This window comes from Schistocerca nitens, chromosome 2 (genome assembly GCF_023898315.1).
Source record: "Schistocerca nitens isolate TAMUIC-IGC-003100 chromosome 2, iqSchNite1.1, whole genome shotgun sequence".
NCBI classification, from domain to species: Eukaryota; Metazoa; Arthropoda; class Insecta; order Orthoptera; family Acrididae; genus Schistocerca; species Schistocerca nitens.
Genome location: NC_064615.1, coordinates 138,901,423 through 138,929,371, shown reverse-complemented (window position 1 = coordinate 138,929,371; position 27,949 = coordinate 138,901,423). Strand labels below are relative to the sequence as shown.

The window sequence follows — 27,949 nt, the reverse complement described above, 5'->3', positions numbered from 1 at the left end:
ATGCTTATTATATTAGTTATTTCATAAAGATCTTATTTTTTAATTTACATTTTGATTCCCACAGTTTTATTACATGTAGATTTTGAGTGATCTATGATTTACTTTTTATACTTTTTCACATGCTTCAGTAGTTAAGAGAACTTCCATGGTGATTTCAGTTGCAAGTGAGAAATACTGTGTTGTTACAGTGTTACATAAATCATACGCTTCAGTATGTGATATCCACAATAGTTGTTTTTAACAAGTATTTTATTAATTAACAATCTTTCTTCCACAGGTCGAGACCAAGGAGATCTGTTGTTCCACAAAGACCTTTGCCACCACAACAGTTCAGCACGCTCTGGAGGTGGTTGGAGTGGAGTGGAGTAGTTCATCAAGGAGCACCTCGCCGAAAATTCACAATGCTTGTTGTTCCAGTTGTTACCACATTAGTTGTCATTTACGCCTATTGTAAAGCAGCTGAGGCATACACTTTTGATCTCGTCACATCAATAAGATAGTAAAAGTAGAATCAAGGACAACTGAAACTATATACAGTGTTAGATTCCTTACAGATTATTTGTTGGGCATTTTAGCAGAATCATGCCTTTTACCCGTGCAATACTCCAACAATACTGTTTTTCAATGTTACAGTCATTGTACCTGATGGCATGATCTGCATCTGTGGGTTGCTAGAACATTAATGTATTCTGACAGATGGTATATATGGTGCTAAACATAGAGTACCGTGATTGATGCTAGTGAAATGAATTAACAGGCACGTTTGTGTGCTGAGGCTACATTCGTATCAAACTTGTCAACATATATAAAGAGCAACATATTTTTCAATAATTATAGGGTGTAAAGAATATTTGTGAGATTTGTGAGAAATACAGAAATGTCTTTACTTGAGAGTGTTGCATCAGTTTAATAGAATGTGCAAATAGTCTGCCTGAAAAAGGCCCCAATAGTTCAGAAAGAATGCTAATATTTTTATATGATTCCTTTAGCAATATATGTCACTACTGTGTTTCTTTTGTGATCAGGGACTACTGTACAGCTATAGTTATGATTGATTCCTCAAAAAATTATATGTTCTGCACATGTTCAACCCTACAACAGTGGTTTGGACACAGATCTGAAGAATGATGAAACTCGAACTTCAAATGATGGATACTGCATTTATCTGCTTTTGTAAAACAGTAGAGGACTGAAGAAATAAGCATATATCATGATTGTTACATAATACTTGTTGATATATACACATGCAGACCAGTGCCCATATGTTTCACAATTGCGAAATAACGTGTTCACAGTATGTGGCTTTTGTCATTACGATACTGCAGATTTGTACTGTACTTGTTTCCAAGTAAAAAGTTGAGCCTTCAGTAACAGCAAACATTAGAAAGTAATGACTTAATGAGTGACTATAATGCACATTCAAAAACGCCACACTACTTAACAAATGAAGCAAAGTTTTGATTGACAGTGAAGTTTGGAAATATACATTCCTTGGTGTGGTATCTTTGATCATGAAAGATCTGTATTACTACCAGTTGCCTCATATTATTAAAAAGAAAACTTGCTTATGTTCATTAAGGGTCTAAAAGTTTTCCACCATAATTTCCATAATAGGTACTGTTAAAATTAACAGAATTGTGAAGACTGATTAGTTACTGTTTTTCTATTGATATTGCTTTAATCAAATGATTATGCATAGAAAGAAATTACCGTCTGCAATGGCACTAAGCCACATTTATCAGGTGCTTTGAATGTTTCTGAACGTGTATGTCAGTTTATGCCAATTGTGTTTTATTTATTCCTATACAAATACTTAATTCGGTGCAAGGAGTAAGCATTGAGATAAACAACATACTTGTGAAGACTGGCTCAAGTTACTATCCTCTTCTAATTTCATGCAGTAATTTCTATACCATTACAAGTGTCTGTTCCTGTAACTTCAGTGCACATCATCATTAGAACCATTACTTATGTATCTGAAAGTGATGAATTTACTTCTAGACTATGAAGTAAACCAAAATAATAGTAGTTTAGAGAATGAAAATGTTTTTAAACAAATATGGCTTTTAATCATAGGATGATTATTTTTTCTTATAGTATTCCCATCCACATTATAACTTACAGTCCTATTTTGAACAACGTATCAATTTGGTCCTGTGGCACCTATGTATTGCATTTTACCTTCAGTTTCATTTGATATCTCAATCAACAGCAGAGTTTTGAATAGTCAGTACATTATGCTGGAACTTTCAGTGGCTGTCAACAGATTTCTGAAAGCAGAAGCATAGAGATTGTTTCAGGCAGAATTTATATCTGTGTAGAGAATATTGATTTGTCTCTCTGCCCATTCAGTGATTATAAATATACTGTTACATTTCTTTTAAGGCCATTTGCAAACTAAGTAGTGCCTGTTTTTACATTTTCATATTATTATTATTATTATTGTTGTTATTGTTTGTTACTTCATGCTTTTCTTGTTGAAGACACTATTTCATGACACTTGGCTGTATTATTACAATTTTTATCCCCCCCCCCTCCCCCCTTACCACTTTTTTTAAGAACACTGAGTATTAATTGTGTTAAAGACCTGGAGGAGATAGAAAATTGTCAGAAATTGGACACAATGTATAGCTTTTGAATGATTTTTGATGTTTGCTCTCTTGTGAAATAACAAAAAAATAGCATGCGTATGTAAAGCTGAAATTGTGGAAAAAATTGTCTGTCAGCAAGAGACACAAGAGACACCAATAATATTACTGTATTAGATGTTGAAGTGACATAATTCATGCTCTGTGGACAAACACTGCTTCTTGTTAAGAAATCATGTACCTGCAGACCTCACTTCATTCATGATGTAATATATCAATGAAAATAATCAGTTTTTGGAAATATAAGTAACTGAACAGACAAAAGTTTATTAAACCGGTGGCAGCAGGAGAGTACACGCATAAAAGGCATTACAGTTTGCTGGTTTTCAGAGCCAGTGGGTCCTTCTTCTGGCAGAAGGGTTGAAGGGAAAGGAAGAGGGGTGATGGAAAAGGGCTGGTGAGTTTTAGAAAAAGTCATCCACATCCCTGGGTCAGGGGAGACTTACCAGACAGAATGAGAAGGAAAGACCAATTGTTGGGGACTGCTTTGGATGAGATTTGAAAATCTCAGAGCTTAAAGGTGGAAGATAGGATAATATGCAAGGCAGAAATTAGTGTTAAAACATCTTTCATGAGTTAATAAGAGTAAAGATCTAAGTGCATTACATGTGATAAAGATGGGAGGGGACAGTGCAAAATAAACAGGGCAGAAAATGAAAGATGTAGAAAACTAAAAGGGAATGAAGAAAGGAATAGTTACTGTGAAGAAATGCTGATACTGAGGAAGTAATATCTGTCTTACGTATTGCCCTATCTCCCACCTTAAAATTCCCAGATTTTCAAATCTCATACACAGTCCCCAACAATCAGTTTTTCCTTCCCATCCCATCCAGTAAGTCTCCCCTGATAGCAAACTGTAATACCTTTTATACGTATTTTCTCCTGTCACCACTTGGTGAGTAGATTTTTTTTATCTATTTGATTACTTATATTCATTGATGGTGTATTTTGTTTTGGTTTAGTGTTTCTTTGATTTGACTTAAATCTTGGATGCTGGACCAACAAAACTGTCTTTTTTTCTGAAGACTGCACAGTACTGCTATCAGTAATTGTGATCTGTTTAAAATTATAAGTTTTTATCTAAATTTTGCTCATAAAATTCTTGTAACTTATCCATGTTACTTTAGAAGACTGTTTCACACATGTACTTGCTTTCATTTTTTGAACAGTAGCCCACTGAATTCATGTGCATTGCTAGTTAAATAACAGAGGTAATGGTTATATTTTGTACAGAGGAGGAAGTAGTGTTGTACTGCTAATTATACTGCTGGTTGGGTATTTGCCTTTTAAGCTACAACACTCCAACAAGATTTAAAGTACTGCTTATTTCGGTCCATGTGAAAATTCTGGTTTTCTTTTGTTTACTCATCCTTCTGAACAGTATTCACATGCAAGAACGAACTTCGTCTTTCATGATTTCTCAAATGTCTTTTATGTGCACGTAATATGCTTGCCATTCCCTGCCACTTCTCCTGGTTTCTGTATTACTGTTTAATATTAAATCAGAATGAGGGGGAGACATATGCAGTTGAGAATTAAAAACAGTCAGCATTTTATATAGAATTTGCACTGAGAGAGAAAAAAGTTCACTCACTAAAAAATTATGAGTTTATTTGCTCTAATTATAAATTTCTGTTGCAACATCATTATCGGGACTGAATATGCACTGGCAAAAGAAAGAAGTAAAGAATATGAAACATAGTTCAGGACAGTGAAATGTTTAACTTCACAATTGAAATAGTATTAGCCGCAAGTGTTTATTACTTTCTGCAAATTATTTGGTTCCAAAGCTTTATGATGACCCAATAATTTACAAGTGTGATAAATGGGAATTTAATGACTAAATATTTCCTTTTATTCTTTCAAAGGATTACATGATGTTTCACTTATTCCAGTTTTTTTGTTGTGAACTGCTGCTATAACTGGATAAGAAATTTAGACATTCTAAAAAGAAGTTATTAATAACGAAACATTAACAAATGGTAAAACAAGAGATTATTCCCCATATACTTTCTTCTTTTAATCAAAATAGCTGAAATATTGTGGTCTCTGTAGGGAGAACCCTAACATATTTATGATTTTGTGGATTATCAGGTGTACAAGTATGAAATGTGAATTTTTTGTCAAAAAAAAAAAAAAGTTAAATTTAGAAGAATGGTAAGTAGTGCTTTATTCAAAGTATGCTTCATCATTTGTTACACATTTTTCCCCATCTTTCAGGCCATGGTGACTGCCACGCCAGTAAAATTTTTCCCCTTTTGCTGCAACCCTTTCGTCGAGCCATTTTTTTTCACACCTTCATATGAACCAAACCACTGCTCAGCATCTGTGTGACCCATCGATGCACACAAATGGTAATCAGGAGCAGCCAAGTCTGGTGAGTAAGCTGCATGGAGTAGAACTTCCCAGACAAGTACTTCCAGCGTGTCGCAAACCAGTTTTGCTGTATGTGAAGGACCAGTGGCAGGAAGAAAATTACTTTGTGTTGCCTCTTAGGCTATTGTGACATTTTTTTTTTCAAGCAGCAAATGGTTCATATAAGTCCATTGTTGTTGGTAACATCTAGTATTAACAGTTTTGCCAGGCTTCAACAGCTTATAATAGACTGTGCCCCTCTGGTCCAACCAAACACAGAGTATCGCCTTCTTGCCAAAGTGATTCAGGCTTGCGAGAAATGTGGATGGTATGCTTGGGTCTAATCACGATTTTTGCACTTGAGCTTTTCAAAATAAATCCACTTTTCATCCCTGTAACTATACACTGCAAAAATAACTTCCTTTTGTATCAAGGGAGCAAAATCTCAAGTGTTTTTGTGCTTTTCCATTTGCCTGTCATTCAACTCAGGTGGTACCCATTTATTGGTCTTCTGAATCTTTCCCATCTCTTGTAGTAGATTGGAAACAGTTTGTTGACTAATGCTCAATTGCTCAGCGAGTTGTTTTTGTGCTTGCGAATAATCTTCGTTCGACAATGCTTCCAATTCCACATCTTTGTATTTTTTTGGCTGTTTTCCATGTTCCTTGTTTACAACATTGAAGCCACTAGTTTTGAAATACCGAAACCACTGTTCACGGATAACTTGCAATGGAGCATCTTCACCATAAGCTTCTTGGAGTAATTGGTATGTTTCAGCAGCTGTTTTCTTTAAATGAAAACAAAAAATTAATGCTGTCCATGAATGCTCTTTGTTAGATATAAATATTAACATATTGAACACAACACTGTACACGTACTTTTCCAGTGTCATGTCTGATGCATAATAACACAGTAAAATGACACGTGTCAAATCTTTATAGCACAAGTTGCATTGATGCTACATCTGTTGTCTGAAATCCGCATTTCATACTTGTACATCTGGTACATTTCAGAGTGCAGTCATTTTACTGTTGCATTGTCAGTTCATAACATATTGTACAAGATAGAAGTGGAGTAAATTTTGTCCTTATTTGACAATGTATCTGGCATTTTAATTGAGAAGATCAATAGTTAATTCAGACACTCTGCATTATTTCAACAGCAAACTGAATAACATTATTTCCATGTGTATATAACCCAAGAACAAACTGTGTAAAAAGTTAATACATTCTCTCTCTTTGCTTACATGGCATATCCCAATTAAATCTGATCATTATATTTTTTGTTTTTAAAGCTTGTTTCTCTACATTTCTTATCGAAAACTTGAATTCATTATTTTATGCAATTAAAGCCATTCTAGTCATTTACCATAAGGGTTTCAGGTAGTTTTGTTACTGTGATTTTTCTGTTAATTAAACTATAATAATCAGATTTTTAGAATATCGGCAGTGGAAGTCTGGAATTTGTTTAATTCAAATATTATAATTTGTGGTTACTTTTTCATATCACATACATGATGGCACATGTGATATTTTGGTTTATACATTAGAAAGACCAGTATGAAACACTTACTGATGTATGATATGAGTAAGAAATAAGTTCTGCAGTGATCCTGTGTTCTGCTTGGTGTTGGCTGTTAAAATTCATGACAGATTTTGTAATTTTAAATGTGACAGTATAAATAATTTGCTTTTTCTAGTAAAATGAATATTTTACACTGTTTTAATGTGCACCTCTCTCTGTATTTATGAAATTGATTCAAAAAGTGAAAATAAACATCATCTGGGACATGCCATTTTCCAAAACTGAAAAACCAGAGCAAATGCAACAGAACCACAGTTCTAAAAGTAAGCAGCTAATTCCTATATTTTATAAATGTGTAAGAAGACTTTGATTAGGCTGAGGAGGCCAATGGGCAACAGGTAGAGGAAGTTTCACCCCATCAGCGGCCATTCCTGTGGTAGATGCAGGAGATTCTGTGGCGATTAAATGCCAAAGAAGGGCATTCCAGCAATATAAGTGCCCTCCATTGAGAGACACTGTTGTTACTGTGGTGTCACCGCCAGACACCACACTTGCTAGGTGGTAGCTTTAAATCGGCCGCGGTCCATTAGTACATGTCGGACTCGCGTGTCGCCACTGGCAGTGATCGCAGACCGAGCGCCACCACACGGCAGGTCTCGAGAGACTTACTAGCACTCGCCCCAGTTGTACGGACGACATTGCTAGCGACTACACCTACGAAGCCTTTCTCTCAATTGCCGAGAGACAGTTAGCATAGCCTTCAGCTAAGTCCATGGCTACGACCTAGCAAGGCGCATTAACCATATCTGGAGAGAGTCTCACTTACTTAACGCAAGACGGCTTGAGTTGACGCGTGCCCTTTCGGCTACCTCCCTTGTGTCTAGACTGTCTTGTCTAGACACAGCAGTTACCTTCAATATCTCTGAGCTGGACTCATGTCATTATAAAAACACAAAAGGAGGAACACTGGGAATGTTTTGTATCCATTTTTAGAAGCTGTAACTCCCTCACATAGACATGGATCAACTTATGGCATATTTGTTGTCAACAACAGGAAATGATATACCAGGCATCTCTAAGGGTTGAATAGTGTAATCTGCCCTACTGTCATCACCAACTTTCTGGTAATGTATTTCACCCAAGCTTCAGCATGTAACAACCACCCTCCTGCCTTCTGTCTCCACAAAAGATGAGCAGAGAGCATCACCCCTGGCTTTCAACACAGAAAATTTGGAATCTATAATATTCTTGTTTGTGAAAGAAAACTCCTCACTGTACTTACAATGTACTGAAATACCATTCCAGTCCCTTATCAAATAAGTAGTCAAACATTAAACTATCTACTTACAAAATCTGAGCACCACATCCTTGCAATTCTTGGATTCAGATGGGGAATTTTAAGATTTTCTGACCAACAAGGCTATTGACATACCACACAAGACAAATGTTACAGAGTAGTTTTTGTTTGTTTATGGAGAAATTATGTTCACAGATAGCATGCGAGTTACATTGTGTTGTTCTTTGTGTTCATGTGTTGGTGGCGTTTGTAATGGTGAAAGAAATAAATTGTTTGTTTGAAAGTCGGAACTGGTGTTTCTTCTACAAGCTTTGAGGGTTCTGCTACAATGAAGTGAATAAGTGGTCATGCAGTTTTCACCATAAAATGTATGATGTTTACAGTGAACCATTCTGAGTGCCATTTTGCCTACAATGCTGTAGCAGTATGTGATTATGTGGATTCTGGATCCACAATGAGGAGCCATATTTTTATGATTAGCAACAGCAGAACAACACAAAGAGAAATTTTATACATAATGACGTAAGGATATATATCTTACAAAATAAAAACATATTAGATCAAACAAATTTGAACATGGTACACCAAGTTGTAACTAACTACGGGTGGTTTATCTATGTGTTAATTTAGAGATGATGTAACAGAATTGTTTGGTCTACTTTGGAACATTGTGAACAGTGAAACAAAACAACAAAATATCTAAAAATGGCAAGGCCGGGCAAAATCGAAAAAGTAAATAAAAATATTACCTTTGCTTTGCTTAAGGACTTTAAATCTTTATGTAGTTAATTTTCAAAACAAATTAATATGGCAGAAAACCTAGATATGTTTGAGAGAAATTTCTGGCTTTGCTTTTTGAACAAAAGTTGGTGAACTTAAAGCTAAGAAGTCATTTACTGAAGATTTATTTCCAAATGTGGAATTGGAAGCAATATTAAATATATTGTGTATAGACAGTGGGACAAAAACTGAAATGACTTCCAAAATTTTTGTTATTTATCCAATATAGACAAATTTGTGTAGAAAGTAATAACAACATAGAAGTTGAAAGAGATACTTGCTTTACTTCTCAGGAATTCAAGCATACTGCAGGATAAAAGGAACTGGGTACATTTTAATGATGACAGTACTTCCTAGAGCCAGTGAACAGATTGAGATCAGTTCTGCTTTGGCTACAATCATCTTTAAACTTAGTGTTGACAACCCTATCAAATGGTACAAAGTGGCACCATCAGTTCAATATGTTGTGAATTCAAAATACCACAGATCTATGGGGGAAAACGTCATTTTAACTTTTGATAGGATTTAGAATGTACACACAGACTGATCTACACACACAAAATTATTAGTAAGTGAGAGGGGAAGCTGTGTTGTTTGTCCATGTAGCAGACAAACCAGAGCTGGGCTTGAAAGCTCTGTTAGTGATCAAGTGAAGGAAGATACTGAAGATTTAGTGCTAATTATACCCTCAACAAGGACAAACAGAATGGAGACAATTGAAAGAGGAGAGCAGCCAACACATAGCGGACCTGGAAGATTGTTGCCAGAATAGGATCAAATTGTTGGTAACAAAGTCCATGTTTGGCTTGATCAAGGAATAATAGAATCAAGTTCATCTGAATCTGCTAGCAGTTAAAAACAAAGAAAGAGGGTAATTTTCTGTAATCTATATGGAGTCAGTACTTAAAATTATGGTGGGAGGTTGTTACCCATTATTTATTATAGATCATCTTGTACATAAAATACAGTAGTTCCCATGGCAGAGGTGTTGGCGAACTTTTGCAGGATGAACTAGGATCAGAATACCAGGTCACCAATTTCTAAAACCTAGTGCTGGTCTGGAGCAGGTGACAGAAGATTTAGGATCACTTTGCAAAAATTTCACTAAGGAAGACACCATGGTTATAGAGGGTGGGGCAGGTAATAGTATTGACAGAGATCCTGGGTACAGTATAGAGTGTCACCTGACAAAGATTGCCTCAGCATCGAAGCATACTAGTGTTGAGTTTGTACCGGTTCTTGGGCGCCATGACCGACCTCATTTGAACTCTTCCGTCAAGAGAATTAATTTGGAGTTGGAACGGTTGCTTATGTTGGATGCAGGGTCACACATTGGTGTGGTTCCTGTTGATTCTCTCAATAGGTGGGATTATACTAGTCATGGCCTGCACCTCAACAGGAAGGGGAAGCGTAAACTGGCTGGGAAAATAGCAGGAAAGTTAAAGGGGGAGGCACTGTCACGAGTGATAAAATACCAGTGGTTATAGGGTTCAGAAAAGACCCTTTTTTAGGGTAGTGAGGACAGAAAGAAAACAAATTTTAAGAGAGGTTAGGTCTGAGACAAACCTTCAGTATGAGAAAGAAAGCAAAAAACATAATTCTAGCTTATTTCATCAGCATAAACAGCCATTGCTTAAGAATTTTCAACAGTCAGCAGATATTTTAACTCTACCCAATTTTAGCTCAGTCAATGTGAAATGTCAGCTATCTTTATTGCATCAAAATATTCGAGGACTGCGAAATAAAATTAATGAATTAATTATCTGCATAGACGAATTAGTCTTCAAACCCAGCTGACATAATCTGCTCTCTGAACATCATGTGACCACTGGTATAGAACTTTAAAGTGTTACAGGGTTTAGGTTAGCATCTCTCTTTTGTAGATCAGAAATGGAGAAAGGAGTTGCCACATTCATCTGGAACAGTCATAAATTAAAGAACATAGACATTCATAAATTTTGTCTAGAACAGCATATGGAAGCATGTGCAACAGAAGAATTTCACAAAAAATCCTTCATAATATTAAGTGTATATTGAGTACCTGCAGGTAACTTTAATCTGTTCGTAAACCACCTTGAAACTGTACTGGCCCATTTAACAACCAAAAACAAAGAAATAGTGGTTGCTGGTGATTTCAATGTAGATTTCATTAAAGACTCCCAATAAGAACTTATTTGCGTTAGTAACACTATCATTCAACTTAATTCCTGCTGTAAAGTTCCCCACTAGGGTAGCCAATTGCTCACAAACAACCATTGATAATATCTTTATAGAAAAGTCCAATGAACAAAATTATATTACAAAACCAATAGTCAATGGCCTCTCAGACCATGACATGCAGTTCCTTCTGTTAAATGTTAATACTGAACAGGATATGAAATCTGTTAAATCTGAGCTCAAGAGGGTAATCAATAAGCCAAAAACTGATTATTTTAGGACACTCCTCAGAGACATTCACTGGACTGATGTTTACTGTGCTCATGGCATGAATGAAAAATATAATACTTTTGCTAATAAAGTGCTTACCTTATTCGAACACTGTTTTCCCCAAAAACTTATCAAGGTTAGAGGAAAGTCTACAAAGAAGCCATGGATTACTCAAGGAATAGGGGTATCTTGTAAAACAAAAAGAAAACAGTATCTGTCAATCCGAAACAATTCCGATGTTGATGCTATAGCACATTACAAGAAATACTACAAAATACTAAAGACTGCAATACGGACATCAAAGCAAATATATTACAAGGAAAAGATAGTCATATCAGATAACAAAATAAAGACAATATGGGATATAGTGAAGGAGGGGACCGGTAGAATCAGACATAAGAGGGACAAATAGCATTAAGAGTAAATGATACATTGGTGACTGATGTGTATAGTGTTGCAGAACTTTTTAACAAACATTTTATAACTGTTACTGAAAAGATGGAGTTGTCAGGTTATGTAGATGCTGCTATGGAATACCCCAGACCAGACATTTCAAGTAACTTCCACAACATGAATTTGACGCTCACTACCCCAGCAGAGATAATGTCCATCATAAAATCTTTAAAATCTAAAACATCTAGTGGGTATGATGAAATATCAACAAAGCTAATTAAAGAATGTGATTCTGAGTTAAGTGACATATTAAGCTATCTGTGTAACCAGTCATTTATCAGTGGAATATTTCCTGAATGGTTGAAATATACTGAAGTTAAGCCACTGTTTAAGAAGGGAGGTAAAGAAATAGCATCAAATTTCCGTCCAATTTCACTTTTGCCAGCATTCTCAAAAAATTTTAGAAGAAGTCGTACATTCGGCTTTATAACCATCTTATCTCAAATAACATACTGTCCGTCACAGTTTGGATTTCTAAAGGGTTCTGATATTGGGAAGGCTATCTACACTTACAGTGAAAATGTGCTTAATTCAGTAGACAAAAAATTGCAGGCAACTGGTATATTTTGTGATCTTTCAAAGGCATTTGACTGTGTAAATCACAATATCCTTTTAAATAAATTAGAATATTATAGCGTAACAGGAAATGCTGCAAAATGGTTCAAATCTTATATCTCTGGCAGGAAACAAAGGGTGTTATTAGGGAAGAGACATGTATAAAGCTATCAGGCATCATCCAACTGGGAACTAATTACATGTGGGGTCCCACAAGGTTCAATTTTAGGGTCCTTACTTTTTCTTGTGTATATCAATCACCTTTCATCAGTAACATTACCAAAAGCCAAGTTTGTTTTGTTTGCCAATGATACAAACATTGCAATAAATAGAATATCAGGTGTAGTCTTAGAAATATTTGTGGACATTAATCACTGGTTCCTAGCCAATTCTTTGTTACTAAACTTATGAAAACACAAACATGCAGTTCACAACTTGTAAGGGGTGTCCCACAAGTATATGCCCAACATACAATGACAAGCAGATAGAAGAAGTGAACAGTGTTAAATTCTTGGGATTACAGCTTGATAATAAATTAAATTGGGAAAAGCACACCACAGAACTGCTGAAGCATCTTAACAAATCTCTATTTGTAATGCGAATTGTGTCAGACATAGGGGATGTAAAAATGAAAAAGCTGGCATACTATGCTTACTTTCATTCAATAATGTCATATAGGATTATTTTTTGGGGTAATTCATCAAGCCAAGCTAAAGTTTTCCGGGCACAAAAATGTGCAGTAAGAGTTATATGTAGTGTGAACTCAAGAACATCCTGCAGAAGCCTGTTTAGAGAACTAAGGATACTAACTACTGCTTCCCAATATATTTATTCCTTAATGAAATCATCATCATCATTTAAGACTGATTATGCCTTTCAGCATTCAGTCTGGAGCATAGCCCCCCTTATAAAATTCCTCCATAATCCCCTATTCACTGCTAACATCGGTACCTCTTCTGACGTTAAGCCTATTACTTCAAAATCATTCTTAACCGAATCCAGGTACCTTCTCCTTGGTCTGCCCCGACTCCTCCTACCCTCTACTGCTGAACCCATGAGTCTCTTTGGTAACCTTGCTTCTCCCATGCGTGTAACATGACCCCACCATCTAAGCCTGTTCGCCCTGACTGCTACATCTTTAGAGTTCATTCCCAGTTTTTCTTTGATTTCCTCATTGTGGACACCCTCCTGACTTTGTTCCCATCTACTAGTACCTGCAATCATCCTAGCTACTTTCATATCCATAACCTCAACCTTGTTGGTAAGGTAACCTGAATCCACCCAGCTTTCGCTCCTTTACAACAAATTTGGTCGAAAGATTGAACGGTGCACAGATAACTTAGTCTTGGTACTGACTTCCTTCTTGCAGAAGAGAGTAGATCGTAGCTGAGCGCTCACTGCATTAGCTTTGCTACACCTCGCTTCCAGTTCTTTCACTGTGTTGCCATCCTGTGAGAATATGCATCCTAAGTACTTTAAACCGTCCACCTGTTCTAACTTTGTTCCTCCTATTTGGCACTCAATCCGTTTATATCTCTTTCCCACTGACATTACTTTGATTTTGGAGATGCTAATCTTCATACCATAGTCCTTACATTTCTGATCTAGCTCTCAAATATTACTTTGCAAACTTTCAATCGAATCTGCCATCACAACTAAGTCATCCGCATATGCAAGAATGCTTATTTTGTGTTCACATATCTTAATCTCACCCAACCAGTCTATTGTTTTCAACATATGATCCATAAATAATATGAACAACAGTGGAGACAGGTTGCAGCCTTGTCTTACCCCCGAAACTACTCTGAACCATGAACTCAATTTACCGTCAACTCTAACTGCTGCCTGACTATCTATGTAAAGACCTTTAATTGCTTGCAAAAGTTTGCCTCCTATTCCATAATCTCGTAGAACAGACAATAACTTCCTCCTAGGAACCCAGTCATATGCCTTTTCTAGATCTATAAAGCATAGATACAATTCCCTGTTCCACTCATAACACTTCTCCATTATTTGCCGTAAGCTAAAGATCTGGTCCTGACAACCTCTAAGAGGCCTAAACCCACACTGATTTTCATCCAATTGGTCCTCAACTAATACTCGCACTTTCCTTTCAACAATACCTGAGAAGATTTTACCCACAATGCTGATTAAAGAGATACCTCTGTAGTTATTACAATCTTTTCTGTTTCCATGTTTAAAGATTGGTGTGATTACTGCTTTTGTCCAGTCTGATGGAACCTGTCCCGACTCCCAGGCCGTTTCAGTTATCCTGTGTAGCCATTTAAGACCTGACATTCCACTGTATTTGATGAGTTCCGACTTAATTTCATCCACCCCAGCTGCTTTATTGCACTGCAATCTATTGACCATTTTCTCCACTTCCTCAAATGTGATCCTATTTCCATCATCATTCCTATCCCATTCTACCTCAAAATCTGAAACATTACTGATCTCATTTTCGCCTACATTGAGCAACTCTTCAAAATATTCCCTCCATCTGCCCAAGGCATCCACAGGATTCACCAGCAGTTTTCCTGACCTGTCCAAAATACTTGTCATTTCCTTCTTACCTCCCTTTCGAAGACTGCTAATTACACTCCAGAATGGTTTTCCAGCAGCTTGACCCATAGTCTCCAACCTGTTTCCAAAGTCTTCCCAAGATTTCATCTTGGATGCTGCAATTATCTGTTTGGCTTTGTTTCTTTCTTCAACATAACTTCCTCTGTCTACCTGAGTTCTAGTATGTAGCCATTTTTGATAAGCCCTCTTTTTTCCTTTTACAGGCTGCCTTGACTGTGTCATTCCACCAAGCTGTTTGCTTCATCCTACTTTTACACACTACTGTTCCAAGACATTCTTCAGCCACGTCTAGTACTGTGTCCCTGTACCTTGTCCATTCCTTTTCCAATGACTGTAATTGACTACATTCAACTAACTGGTGCCTTTCTGAGATCGCTGTTATGTACTTGTGCCTGATTTCCTTATCTTGAAGTTTCTCCACTCTTATCCTCCTACATATGGAACTGACCTCCTGCAGTTTCGGCCTCACAATCCCAATTTCACTGCAGATTAAATAATGATCAGTGTTATCAAAGAATCCCCTGAATACACATGTCCCTCACAGCCTTCCTGAATTCCTGATCTGTTATTATATAGTCAATGACAGATCTGGTTCCCCTGCCTTCCCAAGTATACCGGTGAATGTTCTTATGTTTAAAAAAGGAGTTTGTGATTACTAAGCCCATACTGGCACAGAAATCCAAGAGTTGTTTCCCGTTCCTGTTGGCCTCCATATCCTCTCCAAATTTACCTATAACCTTTTCATACCCTTCTGTTCAATTTCCAATCCTGGCGTTAAAATCACCCATGAACAGAACACTGTCCTTGTCCTTTACTCTAACAACTACATCACTGAGTGCCTCATAAAAACTATCCATCTTATCTTGATCTGTCCCTTCACAATGCGAATATACTGACACAATCCTAATTTTCTTGCTAGACACTGTCAAATCTATCCACATCAGTCGTTCGTTTACATACCTTATTGCAACTACGCCGGGTTCCATTTCTTTCCTGATGTAAAGCCCTACACCCCATTGTGCTATTCCTGCTTTGACTCCTGACAGGTAGACCTTGTATTCTCCCACTTCCTCTTCTTTCTCACCCCTTACCCGAATGTCACTAACAGCTAAAATGTCCAGTCCCATCTTACTTGCAACCTCTGCCAGCTCTACCTTCATCCCAGAGTAGCCCCCATTGATGTTAATAGCTCCCCATCTCATTACCATTTGTTTGCCAAGTCGTATCTTAGGAGTCCCTGGTTTGTCAGTTGGTGGGACTCTGTCACCTCCAAAGGTCCAAGGCATTTTGCTCTGATTGTTGCCAGCATCATATTTAAAGTACCAGGGAAGCAGGTTGCTAGCCTTACTTGCCCCTAGTCCCAGTGGGTTTTACCCCTAACAACTGAGGGACTAACCGGTGGATTTGGTAGTCTTTGCCGCATGAGCACAAAGGTGACGACGACTCAGAATATGTCCGAGATGCCCAGCCTTATTCCAAAGTAACTGGTATCCCGACTGTCGGGACCACTTACTTGGCCACTCATACGTTGCCCGTGGTTCATGAACTAGGACATGACTACAGGAACCAACACCATGAACCACTCCTTAATGAAATTTGTCATTAAAAATATATCACTTTTTCAAACCAACAGCTCAATTGATGGAATCAGTACTAGAAATCACAACTAATGAAATTCAGTTCAAGAGAAGCCTGAAGGATTTATTGGTGGCCAGCTCCTCCTACTCCATTGATGAATTTTTCAGTAGAACCAACTGATTTGTCTGTGTGTCTGTGCAGTAATGTGTTCATTGTAAATAAGTATTATAGTAGTTGTATTACACGTTTATTACTTATAAATAAATAAAACAACTTTTTTATTTTAAATTCAGTGCATTAGTATTTGTGAAATGATCCTTTCATATAGTGTTCATTAAAAAATGACGATCATTCCACTTAGGACCTGTGGCATGGTACATTAGCTTATTTGTTTGAGTTGTAAATATTTGTCATGTATTGTTGTTTTTCTGACATGTTCTACATCCTGGAGGACCTCCTCACTATGGATCAGTTGGAATGAAACTAAATCTAATCTAATGTAATCAAGATGCCTGTGTGTTTTACACACTGTACCTCGAGTACTGATTTTTTCACGTTGATGTTGAAGAGGAAAGTTGAAAGTATACTTTGTGACACACACAGGACAGTTCCAACTCAAAAATGTTCCATTTGGATTGTCAAATTTGCCTGCAATGTTCCAACACTTTAACCTTCTGGCAACTATTTAGAGAGAGATGGAATGTTTTTCAAATAATTTATTAGTTAACATGCCATTAGTGGTAACCATAACTGAATGGGACTAGATTCCATCTTCCCACATCAAGGTTCCTTTCTGACCTGGAAAATATTAATTCTGAAATTGTGCAACATTGAGGAATGAATGAGAAGACAGTAATGGAACAGTAATGGAATACTCCACAGTGGGGGGAAATATAATTATCTCAGTTTTGAATATTGTGAAGATCCCTAAAAGAAGTGTATATCTACAGATCAGTTTCTCACCAATTTTCTTTGTAAACTATGTGAGCACACGGCAAGCAGATGACTGTGCTGGGCCCTTGAGATGAAGGACCTCTTGAGTGTGCCAGTCTACCAACTCCACCCAGGGTCTATAAGGATGCTTTTATACCTTCATCAGCATCTCATCAGTCCCTGCTTTGACATGCATAAAACCTATGACAAAACATGGTGGCACCATATCCTCACCACCTTATGTGAGTGGAGTGCAGTTTTCTTTGTCAGTGGTCCTTCAGAGCTGAAGTCAGTATTTACTAGAGTGCTTGCACAGGCAGGAAAACAGAGTGCAAAAAGGCTCTGTCCTGAATGTGATCCTCTTCTCAACTAGTCTCATATGTTAATGACTTCTGCATCTACTACAGTTGTTCCAACATGAGGGTTGCTAAGGAGCAGCTACAGGACCTTATGAGGATAGCAAAATATTGGGCACACACACATTAATTCCAGTTCAGCACTTACTGCAACTTGCATCGTGCATTTTTGTCAATGTAGAACAGTTGATCACCACCTAGAACCCTACCTATATGAGATGCTTGAGGTGGTTGACACATCACTTCTTATGGCTCACATTTGATGACAAGTTAATTTGATTGATATATAACAGCTTGAGCAGACACACCACTTAAATCTTCATGGTCTTCACTCTCTGGGGTGCAGTACAGAGCTCTCATTTTATCACACTAAGATCATGAAAGACTGGTGTATGGATCAGCAGTGTCATTGGCACTGTGACAGCCAGACTGGCTCTACCATTTTGGGATCCGGCTTGTGATTGATGCCTTCTAAATGAGCCCTCTGGGTAGCTTTCTTGTAGGGGCAAGGATTCCCCTCCTCCTACTACCCCACCCCCTCCCCTTATGGATCAGCCTCTACCAGTTATTCCTCAACTATGACATACACATCCATAGCCATCCAGAACATCTAAATCTATCCTTCTGTTTCCTGAGCCTTAAGTAAGAGTTCCAGAAAATGACGTCAATGGGAAATCTGATATTGACCAGTTGCAATCTAGTTCCATCTTTTGCTTAACTCATCTCACTATTTTACACGTGTGAGCATTCACATGTGTCTCCTTGTCCACCATTTTGCTTGTATCTTTCTCCTAGGTCAAACAAAGTGATACACCACTTAGTTTTCTTGCCAGTTTTTCCTCTCAATACTGGGTGAGTACCCCAATTCAGATACCATTTGCATGGATAACTCAAGTGCTGAAGACAGGCAGGCTACATCTTAACACATGCAAGGACCAGTGAGCAACATCCCTACCTAGTGGATGCTCCTTACAGAAGAACTGGTGGCAACTGTGCTTGCCCTTTACTATGTCAGTACCCAATCACACAAGTCTTTCCTCGTTTTCAGTGACTCCATGAGACGCCTACGGGCTATAGTCCACTATTATTCCCAGCAACTGCAAGGCCTTCATGGTAATGGCAAGAGCATAGCATTCTTCCGGTCCCCCATTCACTTAGAGATCTTAAGGAATGAACCCATGCATCAGTCTGCTGAAGCTACCAGGAAGGGTGCTCTGGAAATAAATGTATCAAGATCCAAAATGCAGATAACATAATATTACCGACTCTTAGTGTGATGGAACTGTGAATGGAGTGTCAAGGTAACAACCCATAAGTTATGAACTATTAAAAAGTCCACAACTTTGAGGCAGTCTTCTCTTGAATCACTCACATGAATCCACAATCCTCTGCTAACTCTATATTGGTCACACCAGTCTGATTCGTGGATACACCCAAGACAAGCTGCCCCAGCCCACTGTATTTGTCGTGCTACTGTATCTTGTTGCGAGTCCCCCCCCCCAATCCCTATTGTTATATGGTGAGCTTTGGAGGTGCCTGAGGCTCTCCCTGAAATCCTAGCTGATAATATCAAGACAACAAATCCAAGTTTTAGATTTTATCTAACACAGTTGTATCTGAAACCTTCACTGTTAAGGTCCCCTGGCTGCCAGACGGAGGAAGAAGGTTCATCTACTGTCACCTTAACATTGGGGAACACTGGTTGCCCCCAGATGGAATACTGGTTAGTTCCCCAACATCTCAACTGTGTTTCGATGCTATCGTGAGTCATAATTTCTTCTTAAAAATCTTTCAAAGCTTTGCCTATTAGATAGCTGACTGGTCAATTCTGTTGATCTAGTACTGTTGTTGGGAGAGCATGGTGTGGTGGGAGTGCACAGTCCGCCACATGACAGGCGGGGGTGGGGTTCCAATCATACCCAACTGATGTCTACCGCACCCTATTATCTTTTAACCCCTGACCATTTTTAATAATTTATTCTTAATACTGCCTATTGCTGTCCTGTGTCAGTTTTCTTATTACCCACTTTGTGGTTTCAAATTGAATGTATTTCTTCCAAGCATCTTTCATGCGCAGTATGAAGGGACCAATAACCCTAATAATTAGGTCTCTTAAAGCTTCATAATCCATTCATCCTCCGAAGATTAGAGATGGAAACTGGAAACTTTTCCTTCACCTGTTTCCTATCTACTTTTGCCAAAACTATTGAACAGTTTACATATTACAGGTAAGAAATTTGAGTTCTCTCTCTCTCTCTCTCTCTCTCTCTCTCTCTCTCTCTCTCTCTCATTTTGCATAGAATCTTTTTGAAACTTAGACTACAATAAATTTTGTCAGAACCCATGTGATGGAGTACTATACTATTGATTTACCTATCACAGTAAAATAAAGTTTACCATTTAACATACGGAAAAAAAATTACTTATCTTGAATGAATCTGACATCTTGTTCTAGGACAAAACAAAATATTAAAATGTACAAGGTGTCTTCTTTAGTTTGACCTCTCCCAAATACATGTAATTGTCTGTTGAGAAGCAAAATCTTAAGTGTATCAAGCAAATGTCATTTAGGTACTACGGGAACATTAACCAGTATGACAGCGTTTCTTGTAACTTTGTTTGTTACAAAGATAATACAAAGACTCTATATTTTTTATTCGATAATCCACTTCATCTCCTCATGACCAGTTCAAAACTGTATGAGGATAGTTTGAAAAGTTCTCAGAATCACTATGAGAGGTCAGCACTAGTGCAACGAGTTGCTCACATGATATTCATTGGACTGTTGCCTGTAAACATGTGCCATGCCAGTGCTCTTGGAAGAGAGCTGTGGCAGTGACATGGCTCTATTGTTGTTCCTGCATAGTGATTTGCATAGAGAGAAAAAAATCGAGATTTGAGCAGTGATTAAGTACCTCCTAAAGGAAGGTATGAAAACAAAGGACATTCATGCTGATTTCCAGAATACACTAGGTGACTCTGCTCCTTCCTATTCAACTGTTGCCAAGTGGAGAAATGAATTTAAATTTGCTCGGGAGAGCTTAGATGACGAACTGCGCAGTGGTTGGCCAACACGTGTCACTACTCCAGAAATCGTTGCATAAATACACAAAATGGTCATGGAGAATCACCGATTGAAAGTGCATGAAATTGCTCACGCTTGCCAGATGTCATCTGAAAACGTATATCACATTTTAACTGAAGAATTAGAAATGAAAAAATTACCTGCAAGTTGGGTGCCGTCACCATGGCAAAATTACATGAACTAAGGTATTAATTGTTGCGACACCTGCCCTATTCACCTGATATGTCTCCATCAGACTTCCATCTCTTCCAAAAACTGAAAATTTTTCTTGGTGGACGAAGATTCACTTCAAACGAAGAACTGGTAGCCGGAGTTGACAGCTATTTTGCATGCCTGGTGGTAACTCATTTTGGAGACAGGATGAAGGCACTGGAACATCATTGGACCAAGTGCATTAAACTACAAGGAGACTACATTGAAAAATAAAAAATGTTTCAGTGATGGTAAGTACTTTTTTTCTATTCTGTTCTGAGAACTTTTCAAACCACAGTGTACCATTCATGTAAACATGTTGTTAAAAGTGTAACTCGAAATTTACTCTGCTGTACTAGCTCACAATGCAAAGTGCCTGGGGTAACAAACTTGCTGGAGTAGACAAACAATAGAAACACAAGGAAAATCTGCACTTCACACAGTTAGCCATCTTCTGCTGAAGGCTTGTGTGACTACAATGTACACCATTGAAGAGGAGGTAGAAGTACTATTTATCTATGGAGGATATGTGTTAGCAGATGAGGAACTGCAAAAATATTTTCTGCGTACAATACATGTACATGTAGTACTTTCAAATGGTATGTTGTGCACAATAAAGGTAGTTGTTGATTAAAAACATCATCATTTCTTATTTTAACTGTGGTTGAAAGTAGGCGTAATGTTTCTCAGACTGAGGATCTATACAGAGAGTGATATTCTGACAATACCCTACCTTCCCAATGAATGTTTCCTAATCTTGTTGTGACACTTGTGGAAATGTAAGTTGACAAAATCGTTGTAAAATTCGCATAGACAAAGCTTCTGAAGTTACTGTTGCTGTGTATCCACACTTGAAAACATTACAGTTTGAACAGTAAATTGACATTTGTAAAAGAAGTATATGTAGTGTTCTAACATTACCATTCCATCCTTTTCACATACACTTACGCCAGATGTTCCGCATGAATGATTTCCAAAATATTTTACAGTTGTCAGTGGGCGCAGCAGCAAATCCTCACCAACTAGAACTACTTCTCTAATGTTCTGTTTAGTGATGAATGTTCTTGGTCAAACAAACATCAGGTGAATGCAAAATGCATTTGTTATTGGTCCAATGAAAACATGTGATGGCTTATGTAGGTGGAACATTAGCATGAAAGGAAAGTTTGTGTCTGAGATGAGACACTGGGTACAACAATTATTGACCCTTGTTTCATCAATGGTAACCTAAACAGCAAAGCATCTATCAACTTTCTTGCATGCATTGTTCCACATCTTCTGGATGAAATACTGCTAAGAGCCAGAATGCATCGTGTTACCAATACAATGACAGGCTAGCACAGAATGCCTTGCATACTCTTCGTTTCCTGAACCGAAGGTATCCCGCCGGTTGGATTGGTCATGGATGCTTAGAAGATCTTGTCAATTACAATATTCCAATGACTCCAGATAAGAAGCATCCTGTATCGTGCTTACTTGTAAATCACTTCATCAGGCAACAGTAGACGCAATGATGAATTCTTTCATCAAACACATGGATCAGCGTATTGTTATTCCTGATCACTACTTTGAGCATCCCTTAATTTTCTACCCCTTTTTCTGGCCTTGGATTACAGTACTATAAAATGGTATTGAAGATCCCCTTTTCTGTTTCTTATTATGTTGACTTGTATTTATGTGACTACGTGATACGTTTTTGAACAGATCTTGAAGAGGAAGTGGATTACCAAATAAAGACCTACTGCTGCTGTTTGTACCTTCATAATCGACAAAGATAAAAGAAAGGCAAGCATGTTGGTTAATGTCCTGCTAAATAACCATCATTTGCTTGATACATTTTGTTTTTATTTTGCCTCTGGACAAAAAGTTATCTGGAGTGCTCAAGATAAATTGGACAAGCTGTTTATTACATTGAAGGTAGCTAGTAAATAATTACTTAAAAAATATTAAACTTTATTAGTTTTTTGTTTAAAAGATGTCAGTTGTCATGAATATAACCTTAAAACTGTGCGCCGGCCGAAGTGGCCGTGCGGTTAAAGGCGCTGCAGTCTGGAACCGCAAGACCGCTACGGTCGCAGGTTCGAATCCTGCCTCGGGCATGGATGTTTGTGATGTCCTTAGGTTAGTTAGGTTTAACTAGTTCTAAGTTCTAGGGGACTAATGACCTCAGCAGTTGAGTCCCATAGTGCTCAGAGCCATTTGAACCATTTATTAAAACTGTGCAATAAATTTATAAATCTATTATCTTAAAATAATTGGTGTCTGTAAAACTTTATTAGTTAAAGGTTCCAGGAATTACTGCAACCAATCACCATTTTTTCTTCAATTTTTATTTATTCATGACCGGTTTCGAATCACTTGGCGATTCATCATCAGATGATACAATTTAGTTTGGAGTATTGTGAGGGTCGTGCATCTGTGGCAAATATAGAGACGAAAAAGTGAGCACTATATGTGGGAAGAATAAGAGAGAGAGAGAGGGTTGGGGGGGAGGGCGGGGGCGCGAACGGGTGCGAGTGGGGGCACGCGAGCGAGAGGGTGTGTGTGGGTGTGTGTGTGTGTGTGTGTGTGTGTGTGTGTGTGTGTGTGTGTGTGTGTGTGTGTGTGTGTAGTGATTTACTTTGGTCATTAACTTCAGTTTACACTTTCTGTATGTATTCATTGTTCCTTTTACCTAGCTAGGTAGCAAAATAAAACACACACACACACACACACACACACACACACACACACTCTCTCTCTCTCTCTCTCTCTCTCTCTCTCTCTCCCCCCTCTCTCTTCCCCCCTCTCTCTCCCCCCTCTCTCTTCCCCCCTCTCTCTCCCTCCCTCTCTCTCTCCCCCCTCCCCCCCCTCTCTCTCCCTCCCTCTCTCTCTCCCCCCTCCCCCCTCTCTCTCACCCCCTCTCTCTCTCTCCCCCTCCCTCTCCCTCCCTCTCACCCTCCCCCCGCCTATTCTTCCCACATACAGTGCTCACTTTTTCATCTCTATATTTGCCACAGATGCATGACCCCAACAATACTCCAAACTAAATTGTTTCATACGATGAATCGCCAGGCGATTCGAAACCGGTCATGAACAAATAAAAATTGAGGAAAAAACGGCGATTGGTGCAGTAATTCCTGAAACCTTTAACAAGACAGTTGCACTGTTCCAAATCCAGAATGGATAAAAGCTTTATTACTTAACTCTTGCTTTGGTTTTCAATCAGATGTGATGCATTGTGAAATACAAAGCATATTCTGAAACTAAAGTCCATTTGGCTATAAGTAAGTTTATGAGAAGGTTTTTATAGACAGTTATGTTTTGTCACATACCTAATTCACATTTCCACATAATCGCTGTTCATATCTACACTTTTTCTGTTTTGCTGCACCAGCTTCTTTAACCCCTCTGTGTAGAAGTCTGTTACCTGGGATTTGAACTAGATGGTAATGCCAGTCTTAAGTTAGTCATAATTTTGAAATCGTAGTCCACCCAGCCACTTTTTCAAATGTAAAAAGAGGAAATAATCATTTAGTGCAAAATATGAATATTTCTCCTTGGTTCTGGCAGTGTTGTGAGAGCATGCATTTTCGTGAAGGGGGATTATGCCAGACAACAGTTTCCCATGGCATTTATTTTGGATTCCACATCTCAGTTTCATCAGCATTTTAAAGCATATGTCAGCTGTAATTGTTGACACATGGTCCATGAAATCAATAAAATGTTGCTCCTTTTGCCACAAAAAATGGTAGCCATAATTTTTCAATTCAAGAATGGAGATTGGTTAAACTGCTTCGGTTTGGGTGAACTTGAATGGCACCACTGCACTGACTATTGTTTCACTTCTGCATTGATGTATGATATCCACATCTCATCACCTGTAACAATCTGGGAAAACAAATCATCTCCATCTTGTCTATTGCATTGCAAAGAATGTTGTGCACTGTGCATTCTCTGCTCCTTGTGCTAATCATTGAGCATTTTTGGAACCCACATCATACACACTCATGATATACAAGCTGTTCAGTGACAGTCCTGTATGTTGAGGTTCAAGCAACATTTTGCAATTCATTAGCCAGACCACTAATCGTCAATCACCACTCATTTCAGAGTTTTTGGTTCACTTGATCAGTGATGTCTTTAGTCTGAATACTGGGCATACCACTGTGACATTTGTCATGAACATTTGTGTGGCAATTTTTAGTGTGTCAACACCATTTTACAACTTGTTTGTTCCTCATTATTTCAGTTCCATACATTAGGCATGATTAATTATGGATTTCAGCAACTTAAGATCCTTTTGCCATCAAAAATCTAATCGCACCAAGCACTACACAACTGTTGGGATCTATGATTGTCTTGGCCATTGCAGTCTGCTCTCACCAACTGGCATACAACTACTGAATCAAACTGACCCTGCAGTAGTTTCCTAAAGAGTCAATAGGCATTGCTGCATACATGAAACTTCATTCAGGCCTACCATTAGTTTAATATTGGTCACCAGTCCTTAGTTTTGGAATTTGCCTCATATATCTTGCTGGAAATGGACAAATAAAACAAATGAGACATTACAAGTAGTGCTTCAAGCAAATGTAATCGATAATGTACAACTAAGGCTTCATTGTACACAGTCTATTGAAACAATCCCTTGATATTTGCCTTACCTACATATTCTAAGGCAGTTGACACATGTACTCAAATGTCACTAGAGATCATTTTCTCATACTGCTCGCAGTTGATGTTGTGGTATAATGCTAATTATCATGTGATGAGCATCTACCAATCTGAAGTGGTGCTCTCAATTGCTTACTCAAGGTCATCAATTTTTTAAATTCTTATATTCTGTCTTTATACCATGTTATCAACTATTATTTCTTATGAACACAGATTTTTTTAAAGAAGTGGTTTGTAATCGTTCTAATGATTGATATACTTTGTTGTAAAAGGCTGGAAAAAGAGCAGATAACCACCCACTGTATAACAAAGAAGTCAAAAACTGCTAAGGCACATTTAAATGACTTTATTACAGTAATTAAACTCTCGCTTACATTCTTCTTAAGAAAGTAGAGAGGATGAGACAGCAGTAGAGATGGTATGTGACATGGCTGCTTTCACAACTGGCCTGTGCCTAAGACGATACAGATACTAGTGACAGGGCTCAGATATGGTGTACTGGTTGGGTATATAGGTCTGGTATCCCATATTTTACTTTGATATGTTGCAAGTGTTCAGATGTAGTTGTGGCATAAGCGTGGACACAGGATGTTTTCTAGGTTGTGTTTCAACATTGAAATCTGAATTTAGCATTGACAAACACACTGTACCAACACTCACTCCTTTTTAATTTAGTCAGTGAAGTAAATGATTGTGATAGAAACACAAATATGAATTGCCCGAAAAATGAACTATATTCGCTCACCAAACTGTGAAGGGATTCTTACCCATTTCCAAGCATTACTCTCTTGCATGAAACTTGGTAACATTCCTGTCAGTACAACATCCCATAAGAGCCTGAACTGGGTACAAGGCTTAATATTTCACCAGGATTTAACATTAGAACATATTCTTAGCTCAAACATAGTTATCTCAAACAGAATGACCCCCTCCAATTGAAAACATTTATCATGTGAAACCCAACTCGCCCAACAACACCACACATACTGAAACATTTTGATCAAAACAATCCTATAGATACAGTATTTGCTGATTTCCAAAAACCATTTGACTCAATACAACATCTACACTTACTGTCAAAAGTACATTTGTTCACGGTATCAAGCCAAATTTTTGACTGGATTGAGGAATTTTTGGTAGGGAGGACACAGCAAATTATCTAGGATGGAGACTCATCAACAGATGTTAAATAACTATGGATGTGCCCTGGGAAAGTGTGTTGGGATCCTTGGTGTTAATATTGTATATTAATGATCTTGTGGACACTATTACTAGTAACCTCAAACATTTTGCAGATGATGCAGTTAACTATAATGAAGCACTGTCTGAAAGAACTAACTCTGCCCGAACAGGCATTGGAAGGACCAAGGCTACTGACCAACTGCCATGTAATCCTCAGCTGGATGCAGAGGGACACGTGGTCAGCACACAGCCATGCCAGTCATAGTCAGTTTTCATTACCAGAGTCATTACTTCTCAATCAAGTAGCTCCTCAGCTGTCCTTACAAAGGCTGAGTGCACCCTGCTTTCCAACAACACTCTGCAGACTTGGATAGTCACCCATCCAAGTATTAGACAAGCCTGATAGTGCTTAACTTCAGTGACCTGTTGGGGAACAATGTTACCACTGTGGCAAAACCATTGGCACTGTTGAGAGGAACTGCATAAATACTGATCTAGTCCTTGATGAGGTTTCAAAGTAGTGCAAACATTGGCAGGTTGCTTTGAATATATAGGAATGTATAATTGTGCAAGTCACAAAATGAAAAAAAATGTGGTATCCTGTGACTACAATATCAGAGAGTCATGGTTGGAATCTACACTACTGGCCATTAAAATTGCTACACCAAGAAGAAATGCAGATGATAAACGCGTATTCTTTGGACAAATATATTATACTAGAACTGACATGTGATCACATTTTCACGCAATTTGGGAGCATAGATCCTGAGAAATCAGTACCCAGAACAGCCACCTCTGGCCGTAATAACGGCCTTGATATGTCTGGGCATTGAGTCAAACAGAGCTTGGATGGCGTGTACAGGTACAGCTGCCCATGCAGCTTCAACACGATACCACAGTTAATCAAGAGTAGTGACTGGAGTATTGTGATGAGCCAGTTGCTCGGCCACCATTGACCAGACATTTTCAGTTGGTGAGAAATCTGGAGAATGTGCTGGCCAGGGCAACAGTCGAACATTTTCTGTATCCAGAAAGGCCCGTACAGGACCTGCAACATGCAGTCGTGCATTATTCTGCTGAAATGTAGGGTTTCACAGGGATCGAATGAAGGGTAGAGCCACAGGTCGTAACACATCTGAAATGTAACGTCCACTGTTCAAAGTGCTCTCAATTTAAACAAGAGATGACTGAGACGTGTAACCAATAGCACCCCATACCATCACGCTGGGTGATACGCCAGTATAGTGATGACGAATACATGCTTCCAATATGCGTTCACCGTGATGTCACCAAACACGGATGCAACCATCACGATGCTGTAAACAGAACCTGGATTCATCTGAAA

General features: G+C 38.2%; 1 protein-coding gene across 1 annotated transcript in view; it reads left to right on the top strand.

Moving 5' to 3' along the window:
- Positions 1-6,725, top strand: part of LOC126235837 (TBC1 domain family member 20) — a 155,167-nt gene extending 148,442 nt beyond the window's left edge. Inside the window, exon 8 of the mRNA XM_049944694.1 lies at positions 278-6,725. Coding sequence (XP_049800651.1) covers positions 278-500 — 223 coding nt within the window. The 3' untranslated portion in view covers positions 501-6,725. The remainder of the gene's footprint in view (positions 1-277) is intronic.
- Positions 6,726-27,949: the final 21,224 nt, after the last annotated feature.